This window comes from Phoca vitulina, unplaced genomic scaffold, assembly GCF_004348235.1.
Source record: "Phoca vitulina isolate PV1807 unplaced genomic scaffold, GSC_HSeal_1.0 scaffold8, whole genome shotgun sequence".
Taxonomy (NCBI): Eukaryota; Metazoa; Chordata; class Mammalia; order Carnivora; family Phocidae; genus Phoca; species Phoca vitulina.
In genome coordinates this window covers 58,906,712-58,919,826 of record NW_022589711.1, presented here as the reverse complement: position 1 = coordinate 58,919,826, position 13,115 = coordinate 58,906,712, and the positions used below count along the sequence as shown (strand labels likewise).

Sequence of the window (13,115 nt, the reverse complement as noted above, 5' to 3'; positions counted from 1 at the left end):
TGCGAGCAGTGCGCGCGCAGCTGGCCGGTAGTGGCGGCGGAGATGGAGGAGGGTGGCCGGGACAAGGCTCCGCTGCAGCCTCAGCAACCCCCAGCGACGGCACCGGGCGTCGCGGACGAGAAGCCGAGCGGCAAGGAGCGGCGGGATGCCGGCGACAAGGACAAAGAACAGGAGCTGGTGAGGCGCGGCCCCGGGACCCGGCGGAGGAGGCCGCGGGGCTGAGTCACCGCGGCTCCGCAGGCCTTGAGCACGACTCTCAACGGCCCCGCAGCCTCCGGGAGAGGGCGGATGGGACGATCCTTGGGGGTCCTGGCACTCTCTGCCCCTCATCCTCCTTTCGGCGCTGTCGCCTCCGCCGACCCCACTAGCTTTCACCACCGACTCGTGAGACGGGCCCGGGCTGGTCATTGTCACCCTTGTTTTTAGTACGGCATTCAAGCGGCCTGGTCGAGCAGCCAGGGTGCCATTCCTGCTCTCTTTCCGTGTCCACCTGGTCCCTCCTAAGGAGGCAGGCTCACTCTCTACCTGCCCCGGGGTGAATGGGAGGAGGATGTGTTTGGGATTTCTTTTCTTGATGAACTTCTTCCCCCAACCCTCAGTCTGAGGAGGACAAACAACTTCAGGATGAACTGGAGATGCTCGTGGAACGACTGGGGGTGAGTCATGATGTTGACATGAGTGGGTACATATTAAGATCTTCCCTGCCTGTTTGTTTCATTCTATTTGGGGGCAACAATTGCTATATGAGATAGAAGGAAAGACGGACTGTTTAGGGTTAGTGTTGTGATGATGTTGTGAGAGAAAAGAATTACAAAGGATATTTGAAAGATTCTGTAGCTTTCTTCTTCAACTCTTAACTGGGATCATTTGTTTTTGTACCAGGCAATGAGCAGGGAGTTGGGGAATCACAGATGAATAAGACACAGTTACTTTCCTAGGGGAGTTGTTAGTTAAACACTTCTGTGTTATGACTTGAGAGATGTGACTCTGAGCTCTAACATCTCCTGATCAGGAGAAGGACACATCCCTGTACCGACCAGCCCTGGAGGAACTGCGGAGGCAAATTCGATCTTCTACAACTTCTATGACTTCAGTGCCCAAGCCTCTCAAATTTCTGCGTCCACACTATGGCAAACTGAAGGAAATCTATGAGAACATGGCCCCTGGGGAGAATAAGGTAGACTGTTTCAGAAGATGGTGGAGGCTTAGCTAAAAAGTTCCTTTTCATCTAGACCGTGGGCCTCATGGGGAGTCAGAGGAAGCCTAACAGACTTCTGAGATCCAAGCTGGTTGAACTGAGCTATAGTAGTCAAAATACTGGCATAAGAGCTGACAGGAGGATTGCCTTCTCAAAATGCACTGTTTCTGTCCTTTATGGTGGATCTTGGGATTTCTTTTTTGTGATTTTTTTTCTTTTTTAAAGTAATCTCTGTGCCCAGGGCGGGGCTTGAACTCACCACCCCAGGATCAAGAGCACATGCTCTACTGACTGAGCCAGCCAGGCACCACTTGTGATCTATTTTAGACTTAGGTTTAACCTTGATTTTTCTGTTTCCTTCATATTCCGTGTACATTCACTTGTTTCATTTCTAAAATAAACCCCTGGGGCGCCTGGGTGGCTCAGCCGGTTGAGCGTCCCCAGGGTCCTGGGATCAAACCTGTGTCAGGCTCTCTGCTCGGTGGGAGCCTGCTTCTCCCTCTCCCTGCCGCTCCCCCTGCTTGTACTCTCTCTCTCTCTAATAAATAAACAAAATCTTTAAAAAATAAAAAACAAATCTCTAGTTCAGTCATTTCTCTATTAGTACAACGGTAATCCAGGAAATCTGTAGTCAACATAGATAACTGCAACAGTTTCCTAACCGGCTGCCTTCTTTTTGTTCTTGACTTTTACAGGTGGTTTTTCATGTAGCAGTCACAGTGATGTTTTTAGATTGTGAAAACGTTCTCTGCTTAAAACCTTTTAATAGTTTATTATTGCAACTAGGATAAAATTCGGAGTCTCCATCTTTCTCCATTCTCCCCCTTGTTATCATTCTTCAGCCACATTGGTTTAAAAGGGAGATAACAACACCAACTTTAGGTTATCTTGAGGCTTAGCTTACATAAAGTATGTAAATTTCTAATAACAAAGATTGGTGGATAGTTACAACTTAATTTGGGGAATAGTGATAGTAGTCTTAACTCCATAATGTACCACTCCCCTTACCCTGGATTTGACTTTAAAGCATTGGTTTCTTTACAGCGTTTTGCTGCTGACATCATCTCCGTTTTGGCCATGACCATGAGTGGGGAACGTGAGTGCCTCAAGTATCGGCTAGTGGGTTCCCAGGAGGAATTGGCATCCTGGGGTCATGAGTATGTCAGGTAAGACCTTTCCTTCTTGAGAATCCAAAGGGGTTCTGAGACATAATTGTGAGTTCTGTTTTGGAGTACCAGAGTATTGCATTTTCCAAACACTGAATTCCTTGGGCCACGGAAGTGCTTCCTGTGAAGCTGTACCCCCGTAATGGTCTTGGGCTATCCATAGGCATCTCGCAGGGGAAGTGGCTAAGGAGTGGCAGGAACTGGATGATGCGGAAAAGACACAACGGGAACCACTGCTGACCCTGGTGAAGGAGATCGTCCCTTACAACATGGCCCACAATGCAGAGCACGAGGCCTGTGACCTGCTCATGGAAATTGAGCAGGTGGATATGCTGGAGAAGGACATCGATGAGAATGCATATGCAAAGGTCTGCCTCTATCTTACCAGGTGAGTGAACATGGTGGGGATGGGTGGAAGGCCTGGCCTCCCCAGCATTTTTCTCTCAGTTGTGCCTCCTCTGTTTTCTCAGCATCATTAGCATCAGGCTGCAGTTGATTTGTTGAGGTCTGTGAGCTTGTTGAGGAAGGAGACTTCATGTCTCCTTGGTAGTCAAACATCTAGCAAAATGCCTGGTATATAGTAGGCATTCAGTATTTATTTTGAAGTGAATTAAATGGGGTAAATGAATGTCTGGAACTTCCTGACTGCTTTGTTATATCTATCTCTGTAGTTGTGTGAATTACGTGCCTGAGCCTGAGAATTCTGCCCTACTGCGCTGTGCATTGGGTGTGTTCCGAAAGTTCAGTCGCTTTCCTGAAGCTCTGAGATTGGCGTTGATGCTCAATGACATGGAGCTGGTAGAAGACATCTTTACCTCCTGCAAGGATGTGTATGTAGGGAGGAATCTGGCAAAGGAAGAGATGAGCTCATGGATGGGGCATTTGCGTGAAGAGCTGGGGCCTGTAGTTTCTGGTTAAGGCTTGAGGGACTTTTCTTAATGGATGGGGGCTGAGCAGATGTGATGGCTCTCTCCCACAGGGTAGTACAGAAGCAGATGGCATTCATGCTTGGCCGGCATGGGGTATTTCTGGAGCTTAGTGAAGATGTGGAGGAGTATGAGGACCTGACAGAGATCATGTCCAATGTACAGCTCAACAGCAACTTCTTGGCATTAGCTCGGGAGGTGAGACTCTTTGCGCTTTTCCATCAAGGCTTTTTTGTTTGTTTGTTTGTGGTTCTACCTGGCATTTCACCTCCCTGACTATAACTTTGACTAGACTCTCCTTGGTTAGAATCGCCATTCAGTGGGATAGCAGAAGGGACAGTGGTGGGGGAATAGTGGGTGAGCAGTTGTGACTCTCTGACTTCTCTTCAGCTGGACATCATGGAGCCCAAGGTGCCTGATGACATCTATAAAACCCACCTAGAGAACAACAGTGAGTAGTCATCTCCATGTGTGTGAGGACTGGAGAAGTCTTTTTTTTTTTTTTTTTTTTAAGATTTTATTTATTTGAGAGAGAATGAGAGACAGAACGAGGGGGAGGAGGGTCAGAGGGAGAAGCAGACTCCCCGCTGAGTGGGGAGCCCTATGTGGGACTCGATCTTGGGACTCCAGGATCATGACCTGAGCCGAAGGCAGTTGCTTAACCAACTGAGCCACCCAGGCGCCCAGGACTGGAGGAGTCTTAATTATGCCCCTTGTATTTGGAGTGATGGCTTGGCCCAACATATTTATCTATCCCATAGAGCTAAAAATTCACACATACCTTTTCTCCAAGTCACTGTTGGGGGCATAGATAGAGGATCCCAAGTGGCCAATTCAGAGCCAGAGACCAGCCACCATGCTATGTTCCTTTCTTGCCCTTCTCTTAACCTTTTTTCCTTTTCTTTCCTCTCCCTCCTGTGCAGGGTTTGGGGGCAGCGGCTCTCAAGTAGACTCTGCCCGCATGAACCTGGCCTCTTCTTTTGTGAATGGTTTTGTGAACGCCGCTTTTGGCCAGGACAAGCTGCTGACTGATGATGGCAACAAATGGCTTTACAAGAACAAAGACCATGGTATAACTTTGTGGCTACTTTATCTTTGTGTTGCCTTGTTCATTTCTATTATCCTTCTAGGTTCATGTGTTAATGTGACAGGGATCCCCAGGGCTGTTTTTTACAGAGCTCTTTGTAACAACTTTCTTAGGGTGGGACCATTTTAAGACTGACAGGTTTTTTCCTTGGTATAGGAATGTTGAGTGCAGCTGCATCCCTTGGCATGATTCTGTTGTGGGATGTGGATGGTGGCCTCACCCAGATTGACAAGTACTTGTACTCCTCTGAGGACTACATCAAGGTTGGTCTGGGCATAGCCCACTAATGGGGACATTCTCCTACCATGTTCTAGGGCCCTCAGGGCCTCCCTTTCATTGATAAGGTCAACCTGGTTTTTAACTCCAGGTAAGGTGGAAATTAAAATGAAGTCCGTGTTGTGTCCGTTGTGGTGTGGAAGGTAGAGTAACCTGAGTGAAGAATCTGTTTGCATTTTGCAGTCAGGAGCCCTTCTGGCCTGTGGCATCGTGAACTCTGGGGTCCGGAATGAGTGTGACCCCGCTCTGGCACTGCTCTCAGACTATGTTCTTCACAACAGCAACACTATGAGACTTGGTTCCATCTTTGGGTAAGGCTTCTTGGTGCTTCTTGTGGGAGTACTCAACCTGTAAGCTTTGCGAAAACAGGAACTGAGTCCTTTTCACCTTTGTGTTGCCAAGGACTACCACCCTGTCTGTTGAGTATTTGGCTCTTGGTGACTACTGAAATGATGAATAAATGACCAATCCTCTTTTTGTACCTTCCTTGTCCTGTCTTTGGTTGTGTGTCTGGGACTGCCTCTCCCTGGCTTTTGCAGGCTAGGCTTGGCTTATGCTGGCTCCAATCGTGAAGATGTTCTAACACTGCTGCTCCCTGTGATGGGAGATTCCAAGTCTAGTATGGAGGTGAGGAGAAGCTGTTGGACATTTAGGGGAGGTAGGGAAGGTGCTCTGAGTTTTACCACTCTCTGTGATAAGTAGTGAAAAAAGTGTGTGTGTGTTTATGGGGGATGTGTGTATCACTTCAGTGAAATCTTTTGGAGCTGAAATTTTAAACCTCAGGTGGTATTGAGGCTAAAGAGTTAACATTTTGGTATTGAGTTCCAGCCCTTGGGGTCCATGAGGAAGTACTCAGACTAGAGAGGGGAGTAACTTAATCCAGCTTGGGGTGGCTGATTCTCTCTCACTCATTGTTTTAGTCATTGGCTAACCTTAAATTTTCTTTCTTTCTTTCTTTTTTTTAAGATATATTTATTTTAAAGAGGGTTCACATGCTTGCCCGAGTGGGGGAGGGGCAGAGGGAGAGAATCTTCAAGTTCAAGCAGACTCCTTGCTGAGCGTGGAGCCCATTGCAGGGCTCAATCTCATGACTCATGAGACCATGACCTGAGCCCAAAACAAGAGTCGGACGGTTAACCAACTGAGCCATCCAGGCACCCCCAATGTTAAATTTTCTTAATTATGCAGTCATTCTAGTGATAGATACATATAGTATGGTGGCTAAAAGCATAGCTTTAGTCAGAAAGACCTCAGTTCAAATCATGCCACCTCTGCTTATAAGCAGTGTGATCTTGGACGTGTAACACAATCCCTTTAGGTTTCATTTTCCTCATCATTGAAAGAATAACAACAGCAGGACCTATTTCAAGGGGTTGTTGTGAGGGTTAAATGTTAATGTTAATAGTACACAGAACAGTTGGCATAGTGGCTGATGTATAGTAAATATCCAGTGAGTGGTTGCTCTTGTTGTTACTTTCTTTGACTTATCATCAGAAAGGGATTATTACCTAGTGTGGCCTGTAGGGATTGACTGTATTGAATCAAGATAGTTAAACAGCTATTTCAATAGCTTCCCATGTATGATACTGCTTTTCCTATCTCTAGGTGGCAGGTGTGACAGCTCTAGCCTGTGGAATGATAGCAGTGGGATCCTGCAATGGAGATGTCACTTCCACTATCCTTCAGACCATCATGGAGAAGTCAGAGACTGAGCTCAAGGACACCTATGCCCGTTGGCTTCCTCTCGGACTGGGCCTCAACCATCTGGGTGAGGGGGTATCTCTCTGGGCAAAGGCTGACAGGAACTGGGTACAACAGGGGGGGCTTATGTGTCAAAAACTGTGCTGGATGGAAGCAGGTGTCCTCTTGACGCCTTGAATCTGTCCTATAGGCAAGGGCGAGGCCATCGAGGCGATCCTGGCGGCGCTGGAGGTTGTGTCCGAGCCGTTCCGCAGTTTTGCCAACACGCTAGTGGATGTGTGTGCCTATGCAGGTCGTGTCTTCGTGCTTCCCCAGTGACTCCTCACTTCTCTCTTGGCCCTTTCTTCATGTTTATTCTCCTTTCTCAGTTGTTCTGATCTGCTTTAGATTCTTTAGCTTCTTCTGTTCTTGGAATAAGCTTTTTTTTTTTTTTTTTTTGGTGCCTTCTTTTTATCCTTTCTCACCCTGCCCACCATGTTGCAGGCTCTGGGAATGTACTGAAGGTACAGCAGCTGCTGCATATTTGTAGCGAACACTTTGACTCCAAGGAAAAAGAGGAAGACAAGGACAAGAAGGAAAAGAAGGATAAGGACAAGAAGGAAGCCCCTGCCGACATGGGAGCACATCAGGTTCTGTGGGCAGCTGGGTGCTCTCTGAGTCAGGCTCTGTGGAAAGATAAGTGTGTAGGGGAGCAGGGGAGCTGGGTTTGGGTTTGTTTCAGAGCCCCTCCAGGTGGTGCTGTGTATTGAGAGGACATGAGGCTGGGTTCTGTGCGTGAGGGGTCAGGGTGAGCCCACACAGGACAGCTTTTTCTTCTCACACGGGACTTAAGTCAAGGGTGAGCTGACTGGGCTCTGCGGCCTCTTCCATCGCAGGGAGTGGCTGTGCTGGGGATTGCCCTTATTGCTATGGGGGAGGAGATTGGTGCAGAGATGGCACTACGAACCTTTGGCCACCTGGTGAGTACCGCGTGGAGAAGGCTGGAAATATACTGGTGTCGGTGCCTGGAGTTCCCCGGAGGAGACTTTCCTGATGGGTTTTCTCGGTGGAGAAATAGTCTTTTGGCTATGCCTGTTGTCCAAAATTTGATTAAGTCCCCTTTTACCCATCAGTCTGTTCCTATAACTGAGTTTGTTGTATTGCTTCCTATGATGCTCTCGTTATTTTCTTTTATCGCCAGCTGAGATATGGGGAGCCTACTCTCCGACGGGCTGTGCCTTTAGCACTGGCCCTAATCTCTGTTTCAAATCCACGACTCAATATCCTGGATACCCTAAGCAAGTTCTCTCACGATGCTGACCCAGAAGTTTCCTACAACTCCATCTTTGCCATGGGCATGGTGGGCAGTGGTGAGTATCGGTCAGAAAAAGATCAGAAGTAGCTAAAGGAACGTTCAAGGCCTTTTTTCCAACTCTGTGCCGGTTAACATTTCCAGGTACCAATAATGCCCGTCTGGCTGCGATGCTGCGCCAGTTAGCCCAGTATCATGCCAAGGACCCCAACAACCTTTTCATGGTGCGCCTGGCACAGGTAAAGAGTAGAACTCTTTTCCTTCGAGTGTGCCAAGAGAGGTATCCGTGGTGATGGAAGGGGGGAGATGTGGTAACATGAGGGGGACCTTGAGTTCGTCTGGGAGGGAGGGTGTGAATGAGTTGTGGGATTTCTATATGGCCAGGTTAGGTGACGTCTCCTCAGATGTGACCTTTACTTCTCTCTCTCTCTCTCTCTCTCTTTTTTTTTCCCCAGGGCTTGACACATTTAGGGAAGGGCACACTCACCCTCTGCCCCTACCACAGTGACCGGCAGCTTATGAGTCAGGTGGCCGTGGCTGGGCTACTCACAGTGCTTGTCTCTTTCCTGGATGTCCGTAACAGTGAGTTCCTGTCAAGACTCCTGTAGTGGCGCCCTTACTTACCAGGGCCACCTTGTCATTTAGGAGCAGACTCCAAGTTAGTTCCATACCACTCTGGGTTCCTGATGTTCTTTGGGCCTGTGAAGGGCCTTCTGCAACTCATCTCCCCACATTTTTTGATCTGGCCCACAGAGATTTTTTTTTTGAGGATGAAGAGCTGAGCCCAGTGTCTGTTCCTAAGTGACTGAGGGAAATTAATTATTAAGTCTGCAGTCTGTGGGCAGAATAAGGTGGGAGTATCTCTGGTTTATGGTGTGGTGTATGAGGGGAGGGATGTAGGTTCAGCTGAACCACTAAGGGGTTAAAGAGTCAGGGCTGGAGTGGGGTCCCAAGGTTGAGGTCAGGCCTGCCTTGATGCATCTGACTGTTGTCCTCTGTTCTTCCCTCAGTAATCCTGGGCAAATCGCACTATGTATTGTATGGGCTGGTGGCTGCCATGCAGCCCCGGATGCTGGTTACATTCGATGAGGAGTTGCGGCCATTGCCAGTGTCTGTCCGTGTGGGCCAGGTGAGGGGTTGAACGGATGGGAGGGCTCCAAAACTTGGAGAATGCACACATACCTGCTTCTCTGAAACTGGTATGGGCACTGGGTTGTTGTTACACCCCCATCTGCTACACCCCCATTTCAATTTTCTCACCCTACAGGCAGTGGATGTGGTGGGCCAGGCCGGCAAGCCTAAGACTATCACGGGGTTCCAGACACACACAACCCCAGTATTGTTGGCCCACGGGGAGCGGGCAGAATTGGCCACTGAGGAGTTTCTTCCTGTCACCCCCATCCTGGAAGGTTTTGTTATCCTTCGGAAGAACCCCAACTATGACCTCTAAGTGGCTCCCAGGGGCTCTGAGCTGCCGCTGGTGTGTCAGTGGACCGTGCTTCTTGCTGCCAGCTGTGGACACCGCCCCAGACCTTTGGGGGAATTGTTAACCTCCTGTTATTTTGTTACCGAGTGAGATAACTTTGTTGAATAAAGACCTTTATCCCCAAGGTCCCTCTATGTGTGTTTTCTGGGGTATTGTGGCTGGAGGCCAGACCGGGGTGGGGAGTTGACGTGAGAAGCCATCGTTTATAGCAGCTCTGAGCCTAGGCTAGCAGGGAGGCTGTCCTGAATGGGACAAATTAAACTCCTTACCCTTCTCCCCTCCTTCCTAATCATCTTAAAATAGTGGTTCATCTTTAGGGGCATGGACCCTTGAGAAGCTGATCAGTGTAACGGATCTTCTTTCTAGGAGGTGCATATACACAAATTGTAATACAAACTGTTACAAATAACTTTCTAAGGGGCTGTGGATCCTATTCCCACCCCAACCCCACCAAAGCACGCCCACCTCAACCCCATCATTCCCTGACTTGGGGCCAAGGATCCCTGCTCTAAGAAGCAGCAGAATCAGCCTTACTTTCTAAACTTCTGTACTACTGAATGAAAGGGACATTTTTTTTTTTTTAAGATTTTATTTATTTGAGAGAGAGCATGAGAGCGGGATGAGGAGTGGAGGGAGAAGTAGACTACCCGCTGAGCAGGGAGCCCAATGTGGGGCTTGATTCTGGGACTCGGGGATCATGACCTGAGCCGAAAGCAGACGCTTAACCGACTGAGCCACCCAGGCGCCCCTGAAAGGGACATCTTTATCTCCTGTGATCCTCTGTCTCTTGGAAGGCTGCTGTTGGAGAGATTTGATGTTAACATCTACTTCTGTGCTGTCTTTGTAGAAATTGGGTGCAACAGGGGCACCTGGGTGGCTCAGTCGTTAAGCGTCTGCCTTCAGCTCAGGTCATGATCCCAGGGTCCTGGGTTCAAGCCCCACATCAGGCTCCCTGCTCAGCGGGAAGCCTGCTTCTCCCTCTCCCACTCCCCCTGCTTGTGTTCCCTCTCTCGCTGTGTCTCTCTCTGTCAAATAAATAAATAAAATCTTTAAAAAAAAAAAAAAAAAAAGAAATTGGGTGCAACAAAGAAGGTTGACCCTGACCTTCCTCTTAGTGTAGCAATGGGAAAAAGGAGTAGCCTCCTTCCTGGAATGCAATCACTTTTGATCTTCAGTGCTCCTTCCTGGTGGGGTTGGTATGAGTATAGCTATGCTGTCAATTGGGGCCTGGACCCCTGTGGATGCAGTGCAGAACTTACCGCCCTGCCAGATAATCATAGTAACTAACCAACACTTTCTGTGGGTTTAGCTTCCGAGCAGTGCCTGGCACTTCATAGGTCTTCAATAAATGTTGAAAGAATAATTACTCTACATACTTCAGAGATCTCACAACAGCTTTGAGAGGTAGGTATTATCCCTGTGTTTTGGTGAGGAATATAAAGTTTGGAGAGAGGTTCAGTAACTTACTCAAGGTCACATAGTAAGTGGTGGAACCAGGATTGGAATCTAAGTTTGACTCCAAAGCCTATGCCGTTACTACATTAATCTGTGTCTGTAGCCTTGGAGCCTTGCAGACCCCCTTGTAGTCCAAGGTCTTGGCTAGCTGGAGAATGGCAACTTCGGATTAGTGTCTCTATTGTCTTTTCTCTGTTCTTATTTGGCAGCCTGTATAAAACCTGTATAAAAGTTGAAGTACTGGACTTGGGAGTCAGTAGACCTGTCAAACCCCTTTAATGGATCTTCTGTGGTCCTGAGCAAATCAGCCTGTCTGGTGAGCCTCTGTTACCTGTAAAATGGGGATATCATAATTGCCTTCCTTGATATCCAATGGTGGTGATGTAAAGATAATTTGGAGGGGCGCCTGGCTGGCTCAGTTAGTGGAACGTGTGACTCTTGATCTTGGGGCTGTGGGTTTGAGCCTCATGTTGGGTGTTGAGATTACTTAAAAATAATTTTTTTTAAAGATTTATTTATTTTAGAGACAGAGTGTGTGGTGGGGTGGGGCAGAGGAAGAGGGAGAGAGAAACTTAAGCAGACTGCACTGAACGTGGAACCCAACACAGGGCTCGATCTCACGGCCCTGAGATCACAACTGAGCCAAAACTAAGAGGTGCCCAAAAAATAAAATCTTAAAAAAAAGATAAATTAGAAAGTGATTTGTAGGGATGCCTGGCTGGCTCAGTAGGTGGAGCATGTGACTCGATCTCAGGGTTGTGAGTTTGAGCGCCATGCTGGGTGTGGAGCCTACTTAAAAAAAAAAAAAAAAGATTTGTAAGTAGCAAAACAGTCTAAATAAAATAATTCGTTCCCAAATCAGTGATTGTACTTTAGAGTAAAATTTTCATAATGACTCTTAACCTTTTACATTCAGTCATTCATTCAGCAACAAATATCAATGGAGCTTTACTCTGCACTGGACATTATTTTAGTTTGTGTGGATGCAAAGATACCAGAAAAAAACAAAAGCCTATCCTCAAAAAGCTTACATAATGGAAAAGAAAACAATTGTGATACATTGTTATCGATACTGTACTGGGGTGTGAAGAAAGTACCCTGGAATCATTGAAATAGAGCCTAAGTGCCTAGGTAGGTCAGGGGAAAATTTTGAGGGAAAATGAGACCTGGAGGAAGATGAGTTTGTCCAGAGGAAAAGGGTAGAATATCGCTAAGGGAGTACAAAAAGAAGGAAAGCGGAAAAGCTATTTATTTTCAGAAACCACAGATAGTTTGCTTTGGCCAAGTGTACAGGGCCAGGAAAAAGTGTGGTAGGAGATATAGTAAAAGAGACACAGGCTCAGATCAGGTTTAGAAGAGCTTTGTTGTTCTAAGAAATTGACAGTATCTCTCAATGGAGACCACTGAGTGAGAGCAGGAAAGTCATATCAGTTATCTGGGTAAGGAAGCTCACCATGGAGGCTGGGAGACCAGGCAAAGGAAATAAACGCTTGCACTAGGGCATTAGAGGTGGGGAAGGGCAGAAGAAAGATTTTTTTAAAGATAATAGTACTTGAATTTGATCCAAATACCAAGAGGACCTGGTGACTGATTAGAGGTAGTACATGGATGGGAAGGAATGTAGGATGAATCCCAGATTTTCAGGTTGGGCATTATTCATTGAAAAAGAATACATGGGCACCAACATGTATGGGGTTGAGGTGGAGGACTCTTGAGTAGGGAGAGTTGACAAGTTCCTATCGGGGCATACACAATTTGAGATGCCTGTGGGATGATCAGGTGGAGATGTCTTTTAGGTGGTACCTTGTTCTAACTGGAGCTCGAGAGAGAGGTTTCTGAGTTAGGAACAGATTGGCAGGTAGGCAAGTAATTGATTTTTTTTTTTTAGTAATTGATTTTTATATATTAGTTTGCTTAGGGAGAAAGAAATTAGAAGAGTAGAGAAAGGAGTCATACATGATAAAGTCACAGAACCAAAATGAAGAGTGAGAGAACACTAGATCTGCATTCTCATTCTCACTATGGTTCCTTCTCCATGAATCTATTTTGCTCTCCTTTGGAGCTTCAGTTCCTCATATACAGTGGGAAGAATGCAATCTGTTTTTTGTTTTTGTTTTTAAAGATTTTATTTATTTATTTGACAGAGGCACAGTGAGAGGGGGAAAACAGCAGGGGGAGTGGGAGAGGGAGAAGCAGGCTTCCCACGGAGCAGGGAGCTGGATGCATGACCTGAGCTGAAGGCGGACGCTTAAGGACAGAGCCACCCAGGTGCCCCTGAATGCAACCTGTTTTATAGGAAATCGTGAAGATTGAGATCACATAGATCATATATATTAAGTGACCACGTTATCGTTGGTACAGAGAAAATGTTTTCTTACCTTCTGAGATTATATGTGTGCACATGCACACACCCCCAACCACCACAGATTGTGCACGAGAGTGTCATTGCCAGGTACGTAGGCACTGTTTCAAGCCCTTTTCACATGACTTAACTCCTTTAATCTTCACAATCCAATAGTGTGGATGTTA

General features: G+C 47.1%; 1 protein-coding gene across 1 annotated transcript; it reads left to right on the top strand.

Moving 5' to 3' along the window:
• PSMD2 (proteasome 26S subunit, non-ATPase 2) lies at positions 1 to 9,258 on the top strand. Its single transcript, XM_032407033.1, has 21 exons — positions 1 to 177; positions 600 to 656; positions 1,013 to 1,177; positions 2,243 to 2,364; positions 2,528 to 2,752; positions 3,036 to 3,194; positions 3,344 to 3,488; positions 3,681 to 3,741; positions 4,214 to 4,360; positions 4,534 to 4,640; positions 4,837 to 4,964; positions 5,193 to 5,280; positions 6,259 to 6,421; positions 6,545 to 6,646; positions 6,838 to 6,983; positions 7,230 to 7,313; positions 7,535 to 7,703; positions 7,790 to 7,884; positions 8,101 to 8,227; positions 8,656 to 8,774; positions 8,913 to 9,258. The coding sequence occupies exons 1-21, from the start codon at positions 43 to 45 to the stop codon at positions 9,093 to 9,095; spliced, it is 2,727 nt and encodes a 908-aa protein (XP_032262924.1). The 5' UTR covers positions 1 to 42; the 3' UTR covers positions 9,096 to 9,258.
• Positions 9,259 to 13,115: the final 3,857 nt, after the last annotated feature.

Excerpts from the sequence above, each read along its gene's own strand:
- PSMD2 (XM_032407033.1), top strand. The coding sequence starts at position 43 with ATGGAGGAGGGTGGCCGGGACAAGGCTCCGCTGCAGCCTCAGCAACCC. Across the intron at positions 2,753-3,035 it reads GTCTGCCTCTATCTTACCAG|TTGTGTGAATTACGTGCCTG; the intron begins GTGAGTGAACAT and ends CTATCTCTGTAG. Across the intron at positions 5,281-6,258 it reads ATTCCAAGTCTAGTATGGAG|GTGGCAGGTGTGACAGCTCT; the intron begins GTGAGGAGAAGC and ends TCCTATCTCTAG.